A 23,828-nucleotide genomic window follows, 5' to 3' on the forward strand; every position below is an offset into this window, starting at 1 on the left:
ACCTCAGTCTATGTATCTTTGTGTCTCCCAACCTCTGTGTCTCAGTCTGTGTGTCTCTCCCATTCCATGAGTCTGTGTGTACCTGCCTCTGCATCCTCCCAGACGCGTGGACAGTCTGGTTGTCCTCCGGTGCATTACAGCCAGCCGCCTGTGTCAGTAAACACGGGGCCCTTGGTGACCAGGGTGGAGGTCGTGCTGGCGCCTGGTCAGATTGTATGGGAGGAGTGGGGGCGGGCGAGCTGAGTGGCCCTAATGGGGGAGCTGAACGTGCTGGAGATGGGAGATAAGGCTGTCTAGGAGGGGTTGAGGAAGGAAGCACGGCTGCTTGTGGCCAAACTGCAGGCAATAAATAGGCACATGCTGATGTTTGGGCTTCACACAGAGTCCGGAGTCACCCCAGCTCCTGATCAGCTGTCTCTACGGCTCAGAGAACAGAGAAATAGAGAGGGGAGAGAGAGGCAGAGGACAGGCAGAGTAAAGAGAAATAGAAAGAACAGAGTGAGAAAATAAAGAAAGCAGTGTGGTGACAGGATAGAGAGATTACAGAAAGAGAGCTAAACAAGAGAACTTCGATAGAACAGAGAGAAATAGAAATAGAGCAGAGAAATGGAGAGAGGGAGAGAGAGAAAAACCGTGTTTCTCCGGCTGACTGTCTGCATCATCCTCCAGTGTCTGGTCAACTGTGTTACAGGTAAACTGGGCCTGAAACGCCACGTTGTTTGTGGATTTTGGGGTGCCGGGATGCTGGTGTGGAGGGACAGGGTGTGGGATGGTGAGGGTCCAGAGGCTGCTGTCTGAATGCACTCTGTACGCTCTCTGTCGGGAGAGTCTGAGACCACGGGGCAGAGCCTCAGAATAACGGAACGTGCCTCTCGAATGGGGATGAGCAGGAATGTCTTTGCCGGGGGTGGTGAATCTGTGGAATTAATTGCCACAGACGGCTGTGTAGGTTTAGTCATTGAGTACATTTAAAGCGAAGGTTCATAGTTTCTTGACTAATCAGGATGTCAGTGAGTCAGGAGGAGAATGCGGTTGAGAAGGATAATAAATCAGCCATGATGGAATGGCGGACCGGACTCGATGGGCTGATTGGCCTAATTTGATCTTATGGTCTCCCCGGCTGGATCTCCTCTCCCTCCCCCACCACTCCCACCTGATTTCCTACAGTGCCCAAATGAGAGAGACGCACGGGGTTAACTTGAGGACTATTCAATCAGTGTGTAGGTTAGGGGATAGAATCTCAAATGCAGAGGAGGCAGAGGTTGAGGGGAATGAGGTTAAAAGTCAGAAAACGGAGGTCTGGAGGGAAAGAATGAGATTGAGCCTGTCCCATGAGTCAATGGAGACTGGACAGGTTGAACATCCTCTGCAAAGCAGTTGAACAGGAAAGTTTTGGCACAGTGAGATCCCACGAGTGTTTTGTTCCAGCAGTTTGGGGGGGGGGGGGGAGAGGGGGTGGAAGAAATGGAAGAGTGGAATGAGGGATGGTTGATTCTTGGAAAATTGGTATTACTCACCCTCACCAAACGGAATGGATGTGGGGTGCATCGGTTATCTCCATTTGTCATGCCAACTTGTTCCTGCATTTGGCCAATATCTCTCAACCCTTCCTCTCCATGTACCTGTCCAAATGCATTTTTAATCATTGTTATTGTATCTGCCTTGACCACTTTCTCTGGCAGCTCGTTCCACACACGGATCACACTCAAGGTGAAAACTAATGCCCTTTTAAATCTTTCCCCTCTCACTTTCAACCTATATCCTCTAATTTTAGATGGGTTTAAAATGAGAAGGAGAGATCTTATTTTAGACCTAGGATAAAGACTGTGACCATCCATCTTATCAACACCCCTGACGGTTTTATAAACCTCTATCAGGTCACCTCTCAGCCCCTTTGTTCCAGGGAAATCAGTCCCTGCCTGTCCAATCGCTCCTGATAACTCAAGCCCTCCAGTTCCACTAACATCCTCGTGAATCTTCTCTGAACCCTTCTCTGAGATCCTTGCTATAGCTGGGTGACCAGAACTACACGCAGTACACCAAGTGCGGTCTCACCAATGTCCTGTACAGTTGCTGCATGACGTTTCAGCTCCTGTACACAGCGGCCCGGCTGATGAAGAGCAGCAGACCAAATAACTTCTTCACCATCCAGACTAACGGTGTCGCTGCAGGAGGGGTGGTGAGGACGGAGAGTCCTGAAGGAGGGGTTGAGGAGGAGAGCATTGTGGGAGGGGTTGAGGAGGGAGCGATGTGGGAGGGGTGAGGAGGGAGCAATGTGGGAGGGGTGAAGAGGGAGTGCTGTGGGTGGGGGAGAGGACGGAATACTGTGGGAGGGGATAAGGTTGGAGCTCTGTGGGAGGGGTGGTGAGCAGGGAGCGCTGTGGGTGGCAGTGAGGAGGGAATGTTGTGGGAGGAAGTGAGGGTAGAGTGCTGTGGTAGGGGTGGTGAGGGAGGAGCACTGAGCTGTGGGTGGGAGAGAATTCATTGTAATATTGTCCAGTCTTTTGTCAAGCATCAGCAGGGACAATCTGTCTGACTGCAATACTTGGCCCTCAATTATTTCCATGAAAGTGTTGCCATATTTAGCAGTTTCCGAATTGCAGCTTAAAATACACCGTCTCATCCATCACACTGGCTTTAGAAATCCCAGCAGGCCAGCAATTCCATCTGTATCGTTCCCCTAACAATGCCTTGATAATCTGACAAACTCCGGAATTGGAAATTTGTCCCAAGTGGCAATCGTTTGTCCTCAAGGCGGAGGTGGTTTCTATTCTCAGACCATTGTTCCCTGCTCTCGGGGGGTGGGGGCTGGGGAGGGATGAGTGGAGTCAGTGTGGATGGAATTATTATTAACATTACATTTCCCACTGACTGCTAACATGATGCCTCACATGGTCCATCACAGAGGTCTCTTGAAGATGCCCTCTCTCTCTCCCTCACTCATTCACTCTCACACTCTCTCTCTCCCTCACTCATTCACTCTCTCTCACACTCTCTCTCTGATGCATTCTCATATACAGTCACTCTCTCTGCCTCTATGTCAGACGCACAATGTCATACACATGCATTCTCTCTCTCACGCATTCTCCCACACTCTCTTTCTCTCAGAATCAGGTTTATCACTGTCACGTGAAATTTGGTGTTTTGTGACAGTGCAAAGACATAAAATTACTCTAAATTACAAAATAATTTGTGGAAAATAAAGGAACAGAGCTAGTGTTCATGGAGCTTCCAGAAATCTGATGGTGGAGGGGAAGAGTCTGTTCCTCAATTGTTGAGTGTGAGTCTTCAGGCTCTTGTACCTCCTCCGCGATGGAGGTATTGAGAAGAGTCTACCAGATGGTGAGGATCCTTGATGATAGATGGTACCGTCCCTCACTCTCTCACTCCTCCTCCTCCTCTCAACATATTCTCTGTTCCTCCCTCTCTTCCTCTCACACTCTCTCACTCTATTTGCTGCCCCTCAATACAGTCACTCACCCTCTCCTCTCAACTCACTCTCCTCCCCCACCCTCTTACCTCTCCTTCCGTCCCTCCCTCCCATCTCGTCACCCTTCATCCCTCCTGTCCTCTCTATCCTCTCACTTGCAATACTCATCCCCTCATTGGCCCCACATCCCAACCACTCACTCTCTTGATTTACCCCTCTCCTTTTCCCCTCCCTCTCCCTGCCACAGTACTTTCTAACACTCGTTCCTGCTCCTTTCCTTTCACACACTCACTCTCTCCCCTCCTTTCCTCTTCTCTCTATTCCCCTTTTCCATTCACATTCTTTCCTCTTCCTTCTTTCGCCCTCTCACATTCTCCTCTCCATCCCATTTTCACTTTTCCACCTCCCTCTCTCACACAGTTTCTCTCTCTCCCTCCCCTCTTCTTCTCCTTCTCTCCCTGAAGCACTACCTCCCACTGTGAAGCCTCAAAAGGGATTTTTTCTGAATGAGGGTGTGTCTCCCATTAGGAACCTCCCTCTGGGGAGAACTTCGCCCTCAGAAACCCCTTTTAAACTGACAATCTGTCTGCCAGTGATCAGTTTGCCCGGGGACCCTTTCCAGATTTGCCCCTTTGAAGGACGCTGATCCTGGGAGCTCTTGTCACAGAGGGTCTCCCCACTGGGGACTGACTCCACCATGTGGGTTGTCAGTTACAGACAGAGTCCAGAGCACAGAGAGCAAGTGCCCATGTCAGAGACACCCTCCCACATTTAATTTAGAAAGGGCAGCCTCTCCCCATCACAGTCCCATGTCAAGGGGGTATCTTGTTCGAAATGACCCACTTTGAAAGGAGAAATGTCTGCAGGACCCCTTTGAATCAGGAAATCTCTCTCAGGGACATTTTTAATCAGGAAATTCTTCCCACAGCCCCTGAGACCCCTTTTAAATAGGGAATCTCTTCCTGGGATCCCTCAAAGAGATCGACTGTTGCAAACAGGGATCACTTTCAAAAGGGATGTCTCTTTGTTTCCCCTCTCTCTTCCTCCCACACTTTCCCATTCCCTCCATCTCCTCGCTCTCGCTTTCCACTCTCTCTCTTCTCAATCCTCTCTCTCTCTCTCTCTCTTCCTCCCACACTTTCCCATTCCCTCCATCTCCTCGCTCTCGCTTTCCACTCTCTCTCTTCTCAATCCTCTCTCTCTCTCTCTCTCTCTCTCTCTCCTCTCCTCTGAATCCTGACCTGTATTCGAGACCACAGTGAGGGCTCCAGTAACGGAATGGTTCCTGTTGGCCAGTAGTGCTGCCTCTGGGGACCAACGATCAAGGGGCAGATCAGGCACGAAGATCCCTTGATTGTTTCCTGTACTGACTTCTGAGTCAGTCTGCGGGCCGTAGGTCTGGCTGGGATCCCAGTCACAGGCAAGTGTCTGTCAGCTGAAGGGAACGCACTTAGGAACTGGGAACGTCCAGAGTACGGTCCCTCCAGCAGTTAATGGGACGTAATCGGAGGCAAGAACAGAGTGTGTCTCTGTGTATCTCTCCTGTGGGGATCCTGTTTAATAGGGGGAGTCTCTCACCCGTGGGGACCCTGTTTAATGGGGGGAGTCTCTCTCCCGTGGGGACCCAGTTTAATGGGGGGAGTCTCTCTCCCGTGGGGACCCTGTTTAATGGAGGGAGTCTCTCTCCCGTGGGGACCCGGTTTAATGGAGGGTCTCTCTCCTGTGGGGACCCTGTTTAATGGAGGGAGTCTCTCTCCCGTGGGGACCCGGTTTAATGGAGGGTCTCTCTCCCGTGGGGACCCTGTTTAATGGAGGGAGTCTCTCTCCGTGGGGACCCGGTTTAACGGAGGGTCTCTCTCCTGTGGGGACCCAGTTTAACGGAGGGTCTCTCTCCGTGGGGACCCTGTTTAATGGAGGGAGTCTCTCCCCCGTGGGGACCCGGTTTAATGGAGGGTCTCTCTCCTGTGGGGACCCAGTTTAATGGAGGGAGTCTCTCTCCTGTGGGGACCCTGTTTAATGGAGGGAGTCTCTCTCCCGTGGGGACCCTGTTTAATGGAGGGAGTCTGTCTCCCGTGGGGACCCTGTTTAATGGAGGGAGTCTCTCTCCCGTGGGGACCCTGTTTAATGGAGGGAGTCTGTCTCCCGTGGGGACCCTGTTTAATGGAGGGAGTCTCTCTCCTGTGGGGACCCGGTTTAACGGAGGGAGTCTCTCTCCCGTGGGGACCCAGTTTAATGGAGGGTCTCTCTCCTGTGGGGACCCAGTTTAATGGAGGGAGTCTGTCTCCCGTGGGGACCCTGTTTAATGGAGGGAGTCTCTCCCCCGTGGGGACCCGGTTTAACGGAGGGTCTCTCTCCTGTGGGGACCCAGTTTAATGGGGGGAGTCTCTCTCCGTGGGGACCCTGTTTAATGGAGGGAGTCTCTCTCCCGTGGGGACCCGGTTTAATGGGGGGAGTCTCTCTCCGTGGGGACCCTGTTTAATGGAGGGAGTCTCTCTCCCGTCGGGACCCTGTTTAATGGAGGGAGTCTCTCTCCGTGGGGACCCTGTTTAATGGAGGGAGTCTCTCTCCCGTGGGGACCCAGTTTAATGGAGGGAGTCTCTCTCCCGTGGGGACCCTGTTTAATGGAGGGAGTCTCTCTCCTGTGGGGACCCAGTTTAATGGAGGGAGTCTCTCTCCCGTCGGGACCCTGTTTAATGGAGGGTCTCTCTCCCGTGGGGACCCTGTTTAATGGAGGGTCTCTCTCCCGTGGGGACCCTGTTTAATGGAGGGAGTCTCTCTCCCGTGGGGACCCTGTTTAATGGAGGGTCTCTCTCCTGTGGGGACCCTGTTTAATGGAGGGTCTCTCTCCCGTGGGGACCCTGTTTAATGGAGGGAGTCTCTCTCCCGTGGGGACCCAGTTTAATGGAGGGAGTCTCTCTCCCGTGGGGACCCAGTTTAATGGAGGGAGTCTCTCCCCCGTGGGGACCCGGTTTAACGGAGGGTCTCTCTCCTGTGGGGACCCAGTTTAATGGAGCGAGTCTCTCTCCTGTGGGGACCCTGTTCAATGGAGGGAGTCTCTCTCCTGTGGGGACCCTGTTTAATGGAGGGTCTCTCTCCTGTGGGGACCCTGTTTAATGGAGGGAGTCTCTCTCCTGTGGGGACCCAGTTTAATGGAGGGAGTCTCTCTCCTGTGGGGACCCTGTTTAATGGAGGGAGTCTCTCTCCCGTGGGGACCCGGTTTAATGGAGGGAGTCTCTCTCCTGTGGGGACCCTGTTTAATGGAGGGAGTCTCTCTCCCGTGGGGACCCAGTTTAATGGAGGGAGTCTCTCTCCTGTGGGGACCTTGTTTAATGGAGGGAGTCTCTCTCCCGTGGGGACCCTGTTTAACGGAGGGAGTCTCTCTCCTGTGGGGACCCAGTTTAATGGAGCGAGTCTCTCTCCTGTGGGGACCCTGTTTAACGGAGGGAGTCTCTCTCCCGTGGGGACCCAGTTTAATGGAGGGAGTCTCTCTCCCGTGGGGACCCAGTTTAATGGAGGGAGTCTCTCACCCGTGGGGACCCTGTTTAACGGAGGGAGTCTCTCTCCCGTGGGGACCCAGTTTAATGGAGGGGGTCTCTCTCCTGTGGGGACCCTGTTTAATGGGGGGAGTCTCTCTCCCGTGGGGACCCAGTTCAATGGAGGGAGTCTCTCTCCGTGGGGACCCTGTTTAACGGAGGGTCTCTCTCCTGTGGGGACCCAGTTTAATGGAGGGAGTCTCTCTCCTGTGGAGACCCTGTTTAATGGAGGGAGTCTCTCTCCGTGGGGACCCTGTTTAATGGAGGGTCTCTCTCCCGTGGGGACCCTGTTTAATGGAGGGTCTCTCTCCCGTGGGGACCCTGTTTAATGGAGGGAGTCTCTCTCCCGTGGGGACCCTGTTTAATGGAGGGAGTCTCTCTCCTATGGGGACCCTGTTTAATGGAGGGAGTCTCTCTCCTGTGGGGACCCAGTTTAACGGAGGGTCTCTCTCCTGTGGGGACCCTGTTTAATGGAGGGAGTCTCTCTCCGTGGGGACCCTGTTTAATGGAGGGAGTCTCTCTCCCGTGGGGACCCTGTTTAATGGGGGGAGTCTCTCTCCTGTGGGGACCCAGTTTAATGGAGGGAGTCTCTCTCCTGTGGGGACCCAGTTTAATGGAGGGAGTCTCTCTCCCGTGGGGACCCTGTTTAATGGAGGGAGTCTCTCTCCCGTGGGGACCCTGTTTAATGGATGGTGTCCTTCCTTTGATACCCTGTTTAATGGATGGTGTCCTTCCTTTGATACCCTGTTTAATGAGGGGTTGCTTTCTTCCACTGGGTCCCTGTTCGATGGCTGTACATCTCTTTCTCAGAGACCCGTTTGAAACTGTGGTTGTGGGTGTGTGTTTGTGGGGGGTGGGTGTTGGTGGTGGAGTTTGTGGGAGGATGTTTCCCTTACCAGGGTGCCCAGTTCAATGAACCTCATCGGTTGAGTGACCAGTTTTCTATTTCTGATCTCACAGTTTCAGCGAAGCTGACCCTCACTCCACCAAATGGGAACGTCGCACTGGGAGGCAGCAGTACTTTCATCTGCAAAGGTCAGTACTCGCACACACACACAGACACTCATTCATTCACAATGCACATCTACTCACACTTACACACAAACTCACGTGCACACTTACACGCTCATAAACTCAAACTCAGAAACATACACACACACACACACACACACACACACACACACACACACACACACACACACACACACACACACACACACACACACACACACACACACACACACACACACACACAGTCACTCCTGGGACGTGGGGGACAGAGATGAGGTTGGCCTCACTCCTGCTCTGAAGCCCTGTCCTTCTCTCTCTCACCAGTGGATAAGGGAGATCCTGACTCCATTCTCTGGTACATTAATGACAATGAGGTGGAGGAAGATGACCACATCCACATTGAAACGACTGAATTCCAATCCCAGTTGAAGATCATCAATGCCGATCCGGAGGTGAACGGGATTTACCGGTGCATGGCCAGTCTGGATAATGGCGAAGAACTGCAGAAATCCATCACCATCAGTGTTATACGTAAGTGGGACAGAGTCATTTCACCAAATCAACAACTGAGCTCCCTGGACAGAGAAATGTCCGACTCCCAGACCAGGTGTTACTGACAGGAGGGGCCGTCCTGACCAGCAAACAACCAACCACCCCTCCCACGGTGCTCCCTCCTCACCGCCCCTCCCCACAGCATTCCCTCCTCACCTCCTTTCCCACAGTGATCCCTCCTCACTGCCCCTCCCACGGTGATCCCTCCTCACTGCCCCTCCCCACAGCATTCCCTCCTCACCTCCTTTCCCACAGTGATCCCTCCTCACTGCCCCTCCCACGGTGATCCCTCCTCACTGCCCCTCCCACGGTGATCCCTCATTGCCCCTCCCACGGTGATCCCTCCTCAACCACCCCTCCCACGGTGCTCCCTCCTCAACCACACCTCCCACGGTGATCCCTCCTCACTGCCCCTCCCACGGTGATCCCTCCTCACTGCCCCTCCCACGGTGCTCCCTCCTCAACCACCCCTCCCACGGTGCTCCCTCCTCAACCACCCCTCCCACGGTGCTCCCTCCTCACTGCCCCTCCCACGGTGCTCCATCCTCACTGCCCCTCCCACGGTGCTCCCTCCTCAACCACCCCTCCCACAGTGATCCCTCCTCACTGCCCCTCCCACGGTGCTCCCTCCTCAACCACCCCTCCCACAGTGATCCCTCCTCACTGCCCTTCCCACGGTGCTCCCTCCTCAACCACCCCTCCCACAGTGATCCCTCCTCACTGCCCCTCCCACGGTGATCCCTCCTCACTGCCCCTCCCACGGTGATCCCACCTCAACCACCCCTCCCACGGTGCTCCCTCCTCAACCACACCTCCCACGGTGATCCCTCCTCACTGCCCCTCCCACGGTGCTCCCTCCTCAACCACCCCTCCCACGGTGCTCCCTCCTCAACCACCCCTCCCACAGTGATCCCTCCTCACTGCCCCTCCCACGGTGCTCCCTCCTCAACCACCCCTCCCACGGTGCTCCCTCCTCAACCACCCCTCCCACAGTGATCCCCCCTCACTGCCCCTCCCACGGTGCTCCCTCCTCAACCACCCCTCCCACAGTGATCCCTCCTCACTGCCCCTCCCACGGTGATCCCTCCTCACTGCCCCTCCCACGGTGATCCCTCATCACTGCCCCTCCCACGGTGATCCCACCTCAACCACCCCTCCCACGGTGCTCCCTCCTCAACCACACCTCCCACGGTGATCCCTCCTCACTGCCCCTCCCACGGTGCTCCCTCCTCAACCACCCCTCCCACGGTGCTCCCTCCTCAACCACCCCTCCCACAGTGATCCCTCCTCACTGCCCCTCCCACGGTGCTCCCTCCTCAACCACCCCTCCCACAGTGATCCCTCCTCACTGCCCCTCCCACGGTGATCCCTCCTCACTGCCCCTCCCACGGTGATCCCTCATCACTGCCCCTCCCACGGTGATCCCACCTCAACCACCCCTCCCACGGTGCTCCCTCCTCAACCACACCTCCCACGGTGATCCCTCCTCACTGCCCCTCCCACGGTGCTCCCTCCTCAACCACCCCTCCCACGGTGCTCCCTCCTCTGCCCCTCCCACGGTGCTCCCTCCTCAACCACCCCTCCCACGGTGCTCCCTCCTCTGCCCCTCCCACGGTGCTCCCTCCTCTGCCCCTCCCACGGTGCTCCCTCCTCAACCACCCCTCCCACGGTGCTCCCTCCTCAACCACCCCTCCCACAGTGATCCCTCCTCACTGCCCCTCCCACGGTGCTCCCTCCTCAACCACCCCTCCCACAGTGATCTCTCCTCACTGCCCCTCCCACGGTGCTCCCTCCTCAACCACCCCTCCCACAGTGCTCCCTCCTCACTGCCCCTCCCACAGTGATCCCTCCTCAATGCCCCTCCCACAATGATCCCTCCTCACTGCCCCTCCCACGGTGCTCCCTCCTCAACCACCCCTCCCACAGTGCTCCCTCCTCAACCACCCCTCCCACAGTGATCCCTCTTCAACCACCCCTCCCAGAGTGATCCCTCCTCACCGCCCCTCCCCACAGCATTCCCTCCTCACTTCCTCCTCCCACAGTACTCCCTCCTCACCCCCCCACAGCATTCCCTCACCTCCCTTCCCACAGTGATCCCTCCTCACTGCCCCTCCCACAGTGCTCCCTCCTCAACCACCCCTCCCACAGTGCTCCCTCCTCAACCACCCCTCCCACAGTGCTCCCTCCTCAACCACCCCTCCCACAGTGATCCCTCCTCAACCACCCCTCCCACAGTGATCCCTCCTCACTGCCCCTCCCACGGTGCTCCCTCCTCAACCACCCCTCCCACAGTGATCCCTCCTCACTGCCCCTCCCACGGTGCTCCCTCCTCAACCACCCCTCCCACGGTGCTCCCTCCTCTGCCCCTCCCACACTGATCCCTCCTCTGCCCCTCCCACAATGATCCCTCCTCACTGCCCCTCCCACGGTGCTCCCTCCTCAACCACCCCTCCCACAGTGCTCCCTCCTCAACCACCCCTCCCACAGTGATCCCTCTTCAACCACCCCTCCCAGAGTGATCCCTCCTCACCGCCCCTCCCCACAGCATTCCCTCCTCACTTCCTCCTCCCACAGTACTCCCTCCTCACCCCCCCACAGCATTCCCTCACCTCCCTTCCCACAGTGATCCCTCCTCACTGCCCCTCCCACAGTGCTCCCTCCTCAACTACCCCTCCCACAGTGCTCCCTCCTCAACCACCCCTCCCACAGTGATCCCTCCTCAACCACCCCTCCCACAGTGATCCCTCCTCACTGCCCCTCCCACGGTGCTCCCTCCTCAACCACCCCTCCCACAGTAATCCCTCTTCAACCACCCCTCCCAGAGTGATCCCTCCTCACCGCCCCTCCCCACAGTATTCCCTCCTCACTTCCTCCTCCCACAGTACTCCCTCCTCACCCCCCACAGCATTCCCTCCTCAACCACCCCTCCCACAACGATCCCTCCTCACCACCCATCCCACAGTGATCCCTCCTCACCCCCCACAGCATTCCCTCCTCAACCACCCCTCCCACAACGATCCCTCCTCACCACCCATCCCACAGTGATCCCTCCTCACCCCCCACAGCATTCCCTCCTCAACCACCCCTCCCACAACGTTCCCTCCTCACCACCCATCCCACAGCGACCCCTCCTCACAGCCCCTCCCACAGTGATCCCTCCTCACCACCCCTCCCACAGTGATCCCTCCTCATCACCCCTCCCACAGCGATCCCTCCTCACCACCCCTCCCACTGTGATCCCTCCTCACCACCCCTCCCACTGTGATCCCTCCTCACCACCCACTGTGATCCCTCCTCACCACCCCTCCCACAGCGATCCCTCCTCACCACCCCTCCCACAGTGATCCCTCCTCACCACCCACTGTGATCCCTCCTCACCACCCCTCCCACAGCGATCCCTCCTCACCACCCCTCCCACAGCGATCCCTCCTCACCACCCCTCCCACTGTGATCCCTCCTCACCACCCACAGCGATCCCTCCTCACCACCCCTCCCACAGTGATACCTCCTCACCACCCACTGTGATCCCTCCTCACCACCCCTCCCACTGTGATCCCTCCTCACCACTCCCCACAGCGATCCCTCCTCACCACCCCTCCCACAGTGATACCTCCTCACCACCCCTCCCACAGTGATCCCTCCTCACCACTCCCCACAGTGATCCCTCCTCAACCACCCCTCCCACAGCAGTCCCTGCTCAATGCCCCTCCCACAGCGATCCCTCCTCACCACCCCTTCCTCAGAATTCCCTCCTCACCCATCCCTCCAGCTGTGATGATTTGAACTCAGTTTCTGATCGAGATTGAGATACCAGTGGGGGTGTTCAGGGGTATCCCCACCACCAGTGGGGGTGTTCTGGGGTAACCCCACCACCAGTGGGGGTGTTCGGGGGTAACCCCACCACCAGTGGGGGTGTTCTGGGGTAACCCCACCACCAGTGGGGGTGTTCAGGGGTATCCCCACCACCAGTGGGGGTGTTCTGGGGTAACCCCACCACCAGTGGGGGTGTTCTGGGGTAACCCCACCACCAGTGGGAGTGTTCGGGGGTAACCCCACCACCAGTGGGGGTGTTCTGGGGTAACCCCACCACCAGTGGGGGTGTTCAGGGGTATCCCCACCACCAGTGGGGGTGTTCAGGGGTAACCCCACCACCAGTGGGGGTGTTCTGGGGTAACCCCACCACCAGTGGGGGTGTTCTGGGGTAACCCCACCACCAGTGGGGGTGTTCTGGGGGTAGCCCCACCACCAGTGGGGGTGCTCAGGGGTAACCCCACCACCAGTGGGGGTGTTCAGGGGGTAACCCCACCACCAATGGGGATGTTCTGGGGGTAGCCCCACCACCAGTGGGGATGTTCTGGGGGTAACCCCACCACCAGTGGGGGTGTTCTGGGGGTAACCCCACCACCAGTGGGAGTGTTCAGGGGGTAACCCCACCACCAGTGGGGATGTTCGGGGGTAACCCCACCACCAGTGGGAGTGTTCGGGGGTAACCACACCACCAATGGGGGTGTTCGGGGGTAACCCCACCACCAGTGGGAGTGTTCGGGGGTAACCACACCACCAGTGGGGGTGTTCTGGGGGTAACCCCACCACCAGTGGGGGTGTTCGGGGGTAACCCCACCACCAGTGGGAGTGTTCGGGGGTAACCCCACCACCAGTGGGAGTGTTCGGGGGTAACCACACCACCAGTAGGGGTGTTCTGGGGGTAACCCCACCACCAGTGGGGGTGTTCGGGGGTAACCCCACCACCAGAGGGAGTGTTCGGGGGTAACCCCACCACCAGTGGGGGTGTTCGGGGGTAACCCCACCACCAGTGGGGATGTGCGGGGGGGGGGGTAACCCCAAAGACAGAGGGGATATTTGGGGCTAACCCCACCACCAGCACAGGATCTGCACAGTGAATATTTCTGTTTGTTTCTCTTGGCAGAGGACCCCAAGTTCGAAAATACACTCCCCGTCCAGGAGTTTGAAGGGGGATCAGATGCGGCTGTTCTTTGCCATGTGGTTGGAATTCCGAATCCCATTGTGTCCTGGGAATATCATCAGGAGATTGTCCAGTCAGGTTTGTTCACTGATCATTGATCCCGGTATGGGTCTGACCCAGGGACACGGAGACTGGAACTGTGCACGGTGCTCCCGGTGTGAGACGGGATCTGTGCACGGTGCTCCCGGTGTGAGACTGGAACTGTGCACGGTGCTCCCCGTGTGGGTCTGACCCAGGGATACGGAGACTGGAACTGTGTACGGTGCTCCCGGTGTGGGTCTGACCCAGGGATACGGAGACTGGAACTGTGCACGGTGCTCCCGGTGTGAGACTGGAACTGTGCACGGTGCTCCCCGTGTGGGTCTGACCCAAGGATACGGAGACTGGAACTGTGTACGGTGCTCCCGGTGTGGGTCTGACCCAGGGATACGGAGACTGGAACTGTGCACGGTGCTCCCGGTGTGGGTCTGACCCAGGGATAGGGAGACCGGAACTGTGCACGGTGTTCCCGGTGTGGGTCTGACCCAGGGATACGGAGACTGGAACTGTACACGGTGCTCCCGGTGTGAGATTGGAACTGTGCATAGTTTTAACACCCACCTGCTTTTCCCTCAGAGCGTTACAGTATCCTGTCCGATGGGACTCTGGTGATCAAACACATCCGGGCGTCCGATGCAGGAACGTACCAGTGCATTGGAAGCATCACAGAGAGATCAGTGAGGAGATCTTTGCCAATCACAGTCAAAGTCAAGTGTACGTGACGGGGAGTGAGTAAAGTGGGAGGGGTGGTGAGGAGGGAACGCTGGAGGGGGTGAGGAGGGAACACTATGGGAGGGGGTGAGGAGGGAACGCTGTGGGAGGGGGTGAGGAGGGAACACTATGGGAGGGGGTGAGGAGGGAACTGTGGAAGGGGGTGAGGAGGGAACACTATGGGAGGGGTGGTGAGGAGGCAACGCTGTGGAAGGGGGTGAGGAGGGAACACTATGGGAGGGGGTGAGGAGGGAACTCTGTGGAAGGGGGTGAGGAGGGAACACTATGGGAGGGGTGGTGAGGAGGCAACGCTGTGGAAGGGGGTGAGGAGGGAACACTATGGGAGGGGGTGAGGAGGGAACTCTGTGGAAGGGGATGAGGAGGGAACGCTGTGGGAGGGGGTGAGGAGGGAGTACTGTGGGAGGGGGTGAGGAGGGAACGCTATGGGAGGGGGTGAGGAGGGAACACTATGGGAGGGGGTGAGGAGGGAACACTATGGGAGGGGGTGAGGAGGGAATACTGTGGGAGGGGGTGAGGAGGGAATACTGTGGGAGGGGGTGAGGAGGGAACACTATGGGAGGGGGTGAGGAGGGAATACTGTGGAAGGGGGTGAGGAGGGAGTACTGTGGGAGGGGGTTGAGGAGGGAATACTGTGGGAGGGGGTGAGGAGGGAGTACTGTGTGAGGGGGTTGAGCAGGGAACGCTGTCAGAGTGGGTGAGGAGGGAGTACTGTGTGAGGAGGGAGTACTGTGTGAGGAGGGAGTACTGTGGGAGAGGGTGAGGAGGGAGTACCGTGGGAGGGGGTGAGGAGGGAGTACTGTGGGAGGGGGTGAGGAGGGAACGCTATGGGAGGGGGTGAGGAGGGAGCACTGTGGGAGGGGGTGAGGAGGGAGTACTGTGGGAGGGGGTGAGGAGGGAGTGCTGTGGGAGGGGGTGAGGAGGGAGTACTGTGGCAGGGGGTGAGGAGGGAATGCTGTGGGAGGGGGTGAGGAGGGAACACTGTGGGAGGGAGTACTGTGGGAGGGGGTGAGGAGGGAACGCTATGGGAGGGGGTGAGGAGGGAGTACTGTGGGAGGGGGTGAGGAGGGAGTACTGTGGGAGGGGGTGAGGAGGGAACGCTATGGGAGGGGGTGAGGAGGGAACGCTATGGGAGGGGGTGAGTACTGTGGGAGGGGGGTGAGGAGCGAACGCTATGGGAGGGGGTGAGTACTGTGGGAGGGGGTGAGGAGGGAGTACTGTGGGAGGGGGTGAGGAGGGAACGCTATGGGAGGGGGTGAGGAGGGAACGCTATGGGAGGGGGTGAGGAGGGAGTACTGTGGGAGGGGGTGAGGAGGGAGTACTGTGGGAGGGGGTGAGGAGGGAACGCTATGGGAGGGGGTGAGGAGGGAACGCTATGGGAGGGGGTGAGGAGGGAGTACTGTGGGAGGGGGTGAGTAGGGAACGCTATGGGAGCGGGTGAGGAGGGAGTACTGTGGGAGGGGGTGAGGAGGAAGTGCTGTGGGAGGGGGTGAGGAGGGAACGCTATGGGAGGGGGTGAGGAGGGAACGCTGTGGGAGGGGGTGAAGAGGGAGTACTGTGGGAGGGGGTGAGGAGGGAACGCTGTGGGAGGGGGTGAGGAGGGAGTACTGTGGGAGGGGGTGAGGAGGGAGTACTGTGGGAGGGGATGAGGAGGGAACGCTGTGGGAGGGGGTGAGGAGGGAGTACTGTGGGAGGGTGTGAGGAGGGAGTACTGTGGGAGGGGGTGAGGTGGGAACGCTATGGGAGGGGGTGAGGAGGGAGTACTGTGGGAGGGGGTGAGGAGGGAGTGCTGTGGGAGGGGGTGAGGAGGGAGTACTGTGGCAGGGGGTGAGGAGGGAATGCTGTGGGAGGGGGTGAGGAGCGAACACTGTGGGAGGGAGTACTGTGGGAGGGGGTGAGGAGGGAACGCTATGGGAGGGGGTGAGGAGGGAGTACTGTGGGAGGGGGTGAGGAGGGAGTACTGTGGGAGGGGGTGAGGAGGGAACGCTATGGGAGGGGGTGAGGAGGGAACGCTATGGGAGGGGGTGAGTACTGTGGGAGGGGGGTGAGGAGCGAACGCTATGGGAGGGGGTGAGTACTGTGGGAGGGGGTGAGGAGGGAGTACTGTGGGAGGGGGTGAGGAGGGAACGCTATGGGAGGGGGTGAGGAGGGAACGCTATGGGAGGGGGTGAGGAGGGAGTACTGTGGGAGGGGGTGAGGAGGGAGTACTGTGGGAGGGGGTGAGGAGGGAACGCTATGGGAGGGGGTGAGGAGGGAACGCTATGGGAGGGGGTGAGGAGGGAGTACTGTGGGAGGGGGTGAGGAGGGAACGCTATGGGAGGGGGTGAGGAGGGAACGCTGTGGGAGGGGGTGAAGAGGGAGTACTGTGGGAGGGGGTGAGGAGGGAACGCTGTGGGAGGGGGTGAGGAGGGAGTACTGTGGGAGGGGGTGAGGAGGGAGTACTGTGGGAGGGGATGAGGAGGGAACGCTATGGGAGGGGGTGAGGAGGGAACACTATGGGAGGGGGTGAGGAGGGAACACTATGGGAGGGGGTGAGGAGGGAATACTGTGGGAGGGGGTGAGGAGGGAATACTGTGGGAGGGGGTGAGGAGGGAACACTATGGGAGGGGGTGAGGAGGGAATACTGTGGAAGGGGGTGAGGAGGGAACACTATGGGAGGGGGTGAGGAGGGAATACTGTGGAAGGGGGTGAGGAGGGAGTACTGTGGGAGGGGGTTGAGGAGGGAATACTGTGGGAGGGGGTGAGGAGGGAGTACTGTGTGAGGGGGTTGAGCAGGGAACGCTGTCAGAGTGGGTGAGGAGGGAGTACTGTGTGAGGAGGGAGTACTGTGTGAGGAGGGAGTACTGTGGGAGAGGGTGAGGAGGGAGTACCGTGGGAGGGGGTGAGGAGGGAGTACTGTGGGAGGGGGTGAGGAGGGAACGCTATGGGAGGGGGTGAGGAGGGAGCACTGTGGGAGGGGGTGAGGAGGGAGTACTGTGGGAGGGGGTGAGGAGGGAGTGCTGTGGGAGGGGGTGAGGAGGGAGTACTGTGGCAGGGGGTGAGGAGGGAATGCTGTGGGAGGGGGTGAGGAGGGAACACTGTGGGAGGGAGTACTGTGGGAGGGGGTGAGGAGGGAACGCTATGGGAGGGGGTGAGGAGGGAGTACTGTGGGAGGGGGTGAGGAGGGAGTACTGTGGGAGGGGGTGAGGAGGGAACGCTATGGGAGGGGGTGAGGAGGGAACGCTATGGGAGGGGGTGAGTACTGTGGGAGGGGGGTGAGGAGCGAACGCTATGGGAGGGGGTGAGTACTGTGGGAGGGGGTGAGGAGGGAGTACTGTGGGAGGGGGTGAGGAGGGAACGCTATGGGAGGGGGTGAGGAGGGAACGCTATGGGAGGGGGTGAGGAGGGAGTACTGTGGGAGGGGGTGAGGAGGGAGTACTGTGGGAGGGGGTGAGGAGGGAACGCTATGGGAGGGGGTGAGGAGGGAACGCTATGGGAGGGGGTGAGGAGGGAGTACTGTGGGAGGGGGTGAGTAGGGAACGCTATGGGAGCGGGTGAGGAGGGAGTACTGTGGGAGGGGGTGAGGAGGAAGTGCTGTGGGAGGGGGTGAGGAGGGAACGCTATGGGAGGGGGTGAGGAGGGAACGCTGTGGGAGGGGGTGAAGAGGGAGTACTGTGGGAGGGGGTGAGGAGGGAACGCTGTGGGAGGGGGTGAGGAGGGAGTACTGTGGGAGGGGGTGAGGAGGGAGTACTGTGGGAGGGGATGAGGAGGGAACGCTGTGGGAGGGGGTGAGGAGGGAGTACTGTGGGAGGGGGTGAGGAGGGAGTACTGTGGGAGGGGGTGAGGTGGGAACGCTATGGGAGGGGGTGAGGAGGGAGTACTGTGGGAGGGGGTGAGGAGGGAGTGCTGTGGGAGGGGGTGAGGAGGGAGTACTGTGGCAGGGGGTGAGGAGGGAATGCTGTGGGAGGGGGTGAGGAGCGAACACTGTGGGAGGGAGTACTGTGGGAGGGGGTGAGGAGGGAACGCTATGGGAGGGGGTGAGGAGGGAGTACTGTGGGAGGGGGTGAGGAGGGAGTACTGTGGGAGGGGGTGAGGAGGGAACGCTATGGGAGGGGGTGAGGAGGGAACGCTATGGGAGGGGGTGAGTACTGTGGGAGGGGGGTGAGGAGCGAACGCTATGGGAGGGGGTGAGTACTGTGGGAGGGGGTGAGGAGGGAGTACTGTGGGAGGGGGTGAGGAGGGAACGCTATGGGAGGGGGTGAGGAGGGAGTACTGTGGGAGGGGGTGAGGAGGGAGTACTGTGGGAGGGGGTGAGGAGGGAACGCTATGGGAGGGGGTGAGGAGGGAACGCTATGGGAGGGGGTGAGGAGGGAGTACTGTGGGAGGGGGTGAGTAGGGAACGCTATGGGAGCGGGTGAGGAGGGAGTACTGTGGGAGGGGGTGAGGAGGAAGTGCTGTGGGAGGGGGTGAGGAGGGAACGCTATGGGAGGGGGTGAGGAGGGAACGCTGTGGGAGGGGGTGAAGAGGGAGTACTGTGGGAGGGGGTGAGGAGGGAACGCTGTGGGAGGGGGTGAGGAGGGAGTACTGTGGGAGGGGGTGAGGAGGGAGTACTGTGGGAGGGGATGAGGAGGGAACGCTGTGGGAGGGGGTGAGGAGGGAGTACTGTGGGAGGGGGTGAGGAGGGAGTACTGTGGGAGGGGGTGAGGTGGGAACGCTATGGGAGGGGGTGAGGAGGGAGTACTGTGGGAGGGGTTGAGGAGGGATCGCTGTCAGAGGGGGTGAGGAGGGAGTACTGTGGGAGGGGGTGAGGAGGGAGTACTGTGGGAGGGGGTGAGGAGGGAACGCTATGGGAGGGAGTACTGTGGGAGGGGGTGAGGAGGGAGTACTGTGGGAGGGGGTGAGGAGGGAACGCTGTGGGAGGGGGTGAGGAGGGAACGCTGTGGGAGGGGGTGAGGTGGGAATGCTATGGGAGGGGGTGAGGAGGGAGTACTGTGGGAGGGGGTGAGGAGGGAACGCTGTCAGAGGGGGTGAGGAGGGAGTACTGTGGGAGAGGGTGAGGTTCTGCACTGAGGTTTGTGACTGACCAATGTGACTTTGCCCACTACAGACGTCCCCACATTTGAATCTTCTGAACCGCAGGTCCTGTACAGCTGGTTAGGAAACCCCGTCAACATCTCCTGCACCGTCCGGGCTTATCCCGAGCCAAACATCACCTGGAGCCGGAACAGTTTGGATCTTGGAGACATTGGACTTATCTCCAAACACTCAACAGACATCAGGAGTGTCCTGCAGGTCAGTCCGGGTTATGGGGGGGTCACAGAGACGGGGAGGGGTGTAGGGGCCAAAGCAAGTTACAGAGACAAGGAGGGAGGTAGGGGCTGGAGGGGGTTACAGAGACAAGGAGGGAGGTAGGGGCTGGAGGGGGTTACAGAGACAAGGAGGGAGGTAGGGGCTGGAGGGGGTTACAGAGACAAGGAGGGAGGTAGGGGCTGGAGGGGGTTACAGAGACAAGGAGGGAGGTAGGGGCTGGAGGGGGTTACAGAGACAAGGAGGGAGGTAGGGGCTGGAGGAGGTTACAGAGACAAGGAGGGAGGTAGGGGCTGGAGGGGGTTACAGAGACAAGGAGGGAGGTATGGGCTGGAGGGGGTTACAGAGACAAGGAGGGAGGTAGGGGCTGGAGGGGGTTACAGAGACAAGGAGGGAGGTATGGGCTGGAGGGGGTTACAGAGACAAGGAGGGAGGTAGGGGCTGGAGGGGGTTACAGAGACAAGGAGGGAGGTAGGGGCTGGAGGAGGTTACAGAGACAAGGAGGGAGGTAGGGGCTGGAGGAGGTTACAGAGACAAGGAGGGAGGTAGGGGCTGGAGGGGGTTACAGAGACAAGGAGGGAGTTAGGGGCTGGAGGGGGTTAGGGAGATGGGGAAGTTTGTAGGGGCCGGAGCGGATCTCAGGGCTGGGAATGGGAGTATGGGCCGGAGGGTTGTACACCCCTCCCCTCCCCTCCCCTCCCCAGTCTCCCTCACTGACTCCCCCTCGCTCTCTCTCTCAGGTGCCAGTGAGATCAGCAGAGGAATTCTCAGAGTACCGGTGCACAGCAAGTAACGCTCAGGGCTCGGCTTCTCACACCGTGCAGCTGAGGGAGGGAGGTGAGGACAGCCGTGACTAACTCATGGGCCTCTCCCCACCCAGAGGCCCCCTTCCCACTTCCTCTCCCATTCACACTTCCCCCTCCCTGTGAGTGTCCTTCCCCTCCCTCCCAACCACCGGTCTCCCTCCCCACCCCCTCCCATCCACACCATCTCAACTCTCCTCCCTCCCTAAGGCCCCCTCTCCCCTTCCACCCTGTGGGTCTCCTCCCCCCACCCCTCAGGATCACAGGAAGAGTGGGCAGACTCCACACAGACAGCAGGGTGGTGATGGAACCCGGGATCTCCAGAAGAGTCTCTCCAGGTCCCTCCGACCCCTCCCCTCCTACTCCATCGAGGGGAGGCCTCTTCTCGGCTGCCCCTCCCTCCTGTATGCCCCCACATCTCCGTCAGTGAAGGCACCTCTTGCCTGCACCCCACCTCTGCTGCGGGAGGCTCCCAACCCTCTCTCCCTCCCTCCCTCCCTCCTCCCAGGCACCCACCCAATTCCACTCTGCTCCCACTGAACCCTCCGCCTCCCGTTTCCCCTCTGCAGGGTTTCCGGGCATCCCGCGGCAGCTGAGGGCGGAGCCACACTCCACCACTGTCCGGGTGGCCTTCGACCCGCCCAGGGAGGACAGCGGCATCCCCGTCCTGGGATACTGGCTGGAGTGGAGGCCGGACTCCAGCTGGGAATGGAACCGGGCACGAATCGACAACGGTAGGCCAGGGGAATCGGAGGGCGGGAGAGTGGCGGGGAGGGGGGAAATGTCAGGTTAGGAGAGGCCTGATGAAGGGTCTCCGCCTGAAACATCGACAGTTTATTCATTTCCATTGGCGCCTGTGGATTTCTGTGTGCAGGGATCAGTTATATCTACTGTGCCACACTTTCTGTAATCCATGGAAGACAAGCTGTGAAACCCATCCTGCCTCTCTCCCTCTCCCTCTGCCCCAGAATCCTACCTCGTCACTGGATTGCAGCCCTACACTCCGTACCAGTTCCGCGTGTCCGCCATCAACGGCAGAGGCGACGGCAATTATTCCGACATCGTTTCGGCCAGGACGCTCTCGAGCCGTGAGTGGATTCCAGCAGAAATGTCCGCGGGTAGAGGGGTGGGGGGGGGACTCGGCACAGATTCAGACCCACAGGGAGAGAATGGGGTAGGGACAGTGGGAGAGAGAGAGAAGGGGTAGAGAGAGTGGGGAAGAAAAGGGGATAGGAAGAGGGAGAGAAAAGGGGTAGTGAGAGTGAGGGAGAGAGAGAAGGGGGTAGGGACAGTGGGAGAGAGAGAAGGGGTAGACAGAGTGGGGAAGAAAAGGGGATAGGAAGAGGGAGAGAAAAGGGGTAGTGAGAGTGGGGGAGAGAGAGAAGGGGGTAGACAGTGGGGAAGAAAAGGGGATAGGAAGAGGGAGAGAGAAGGGGTTGTGAGAGTGAGGGAATGGGTATAGTGAGAGTAGGGGGAGGAGTGGTTAGGGAGAGTTGGGGTGGAGAGAGAAGAGGTAGAGAGGTGGGGGTGTGGAGTTGATTTGCTCCAAGATACGTTTGCAAGGGGTGGGGGGCAGAGGGAGATTGAATACGAGCTGCCCAAAGTGGGGAGAGGTTGCAAGAAGCAGAGTGAACAGGGGCTGCTGGGAGAGCTGAATCAGTGGTCCAGTAGTGGCTGGATGGACAGAGTGGTCTCCCACAGGTCTCTTGGGGCTAACCTTTGCTTTTTCATTCTTTTTAAAGTTGTTAGTATTTTGTACATTTATTTATTTGTATATTTTATTACCGCTGGCCATGCATTGCCCAGTAACTCTTTCACTGCTGCTCTCTCCTCCATGTAACCATCACCATGGTTCATCCACCATCTCGTCATCATGTGATCGCTCCCATTATGTCCGGTGATGTCATCTGCGGCCCGTCCAATAGGAGGTAGCGTTCCATTCCACTTTGCTCACTTCCCATCTTCTCGCCTGCTGTGATTGGGTGAATTTTGGGGAAGTGGGAAGGGGCAGTCGAGGGAGAGAACGGTGAAATAAAATTAAATGGACACTCCCCCTTTTGCTGTTGTGCACAGCAAGATCCCACCAGGGGAAAGAGGAAGGGGAAAACCTCTGCTGGACTGGGAAGTTTCAAGAGAGGAGGTCCTGAAATGGGGAGGGGGTGTTGCGCTCACCATTCAGGATTGGGGGTGTACCCTCATCATCTAGAGACTGGAACTCCCCCCACCTGGGGACCTCTCATCACTGAGTGGATCTGAGAAGGGCACGGCTAGATTTGTGGCTGTTGGGGCAACGATCGAGCATGAAACAAGGGACAAATGGATTTGCCCTGCTGTCCCAATTGACAGAATCTCTGGGGGTTCTGGGGGGGGTGGAAGAAAAGGGTGTAAGTCGATGTCAGTTCCCCCGGCCCAAGTTCATGTCTACCAGGTGAACTTGTGTCCTCTAACTCTCAATTCCCCACCCCTGAGGAAAATGGCTGTGAGCTTTCTCCCTGTCTATGCCCCCCATGATTTTATATACCTCTAGAAGGTCACCCAAACTCCAGTGAACAAAGTCCCAAACTGCCCTACCTCTCTCCATAACTTAGTCTGTGGAGTCCTGGCAACATCTTTGTAAATCTCCTCTGCATCTTCCTATAGTGGGAAGAGACCAAAGTGAACCCCTACGAGAAAGCCATTCTTCACTCTCTTCACACTAAACACCATCTTCCTACAGTTCCACCCAGATGCTCCATCCACAGAGAAAAGTACAGCACAACAGGCCCCCAGCCCACAATGTTGTATTAACCTTTCACCCTACTCGAAGATCAATCTCACCCTGCCTCCCTTTTCTCTTTCTGCCATGTGTCTAAGTGTCTCTTCAATATCCCTAATGTGTCAGCCTCTGCCACCTCCCCGGTAGTGTGTTCCACACACCCACCACTCTCTGTGTAAAACAAATCTTTAACATATCAGCTATACTTCCCTCCAATCAGCTTAAAATACTGTCCTTCATATTAGCTATTTTCTCCAAAGAAAAAGTCTCTGACTGTCCAATTGCTCTACCCCTCCTATGATCATGTACGCCTCTATCAAGTCACCTCTCATCACCCAGTGAGAAAAGGCCTCGCTCCCTCAACCTATCCTCATACGACAGGCTGTCTAATCCAGGCAGCATCCTCGTAAATCTCCTCCGCACCCTCCCTAAAGACGCTGCCCGGGCTGGAGGACTCTGGTTATGGGGAGAGATCGGATATGCTTTCCCTGGAGCGAAGGAGGCTGAGAGGCTTACGGAGAAGAGGAATAGATTCCTCCATCCATATCTCCCTCCGTGAGGATAGATAGACAGTCTTCTCCCCTCTGGTAGGGAACCAAAGATCAAGGTAGATCTATTCTCAAATGTTACCATATACTACCTTGAGATTTATTTTCTTACCAGGATTTGCAGGAAAACAGTAAATACTATAGAATTTTATGAACAC

General features: G+C 58.3%; 1 protein-coding gene across 1 annotated transcript; it reads left to right on the forward strand.

Moving 5' to 3' along the window:
- Positions 1 to 364: 364 nt before the first annotated feature.
- On the forward strand, positions 365 to 21,485 carry LOC132387812 (neural cell adhesion molecule 1-like; the record flags this gene model as incomplete). The annotated part of the gene is made up of 9 exons (XM_059960188.1): positions 365 to 691; positions 7,924 to 7,998; positions 8,299 to 8,505; positions 13,454 to 13,588; positions 14,126 to 14,263; positions 19,365 to 19,549; positions 20,305 to 20,401; positions 20,937 to 21,101; positions 21,336 to 21,485. Coding segments are annotated over exons 1-9 (1,237 nt in total), but the record flags the coding sequence as incomplete, so codon positions are not given.
- Positions 21,486 to 23,828: the final 2,343 nt, after the last annotated feature.

The sequence above is a fragment of the Hypanus sabinus genome, unplaced genomic scaffold (genome assembly GCF_030144855.1).
Source record: "Hypanus sabinus isolate sHypSab1 unplaced genomic scaffold, sHypSab1.hap1 scaffold_2226, whole genome shotgun sequence".
Lineage (NCBI taxonomy): Eukaryota > Metazoa > Chordata > Chondrichthyes > Myliobatiformes > Dasyatidae > Hypanus > Hypanus sabinus.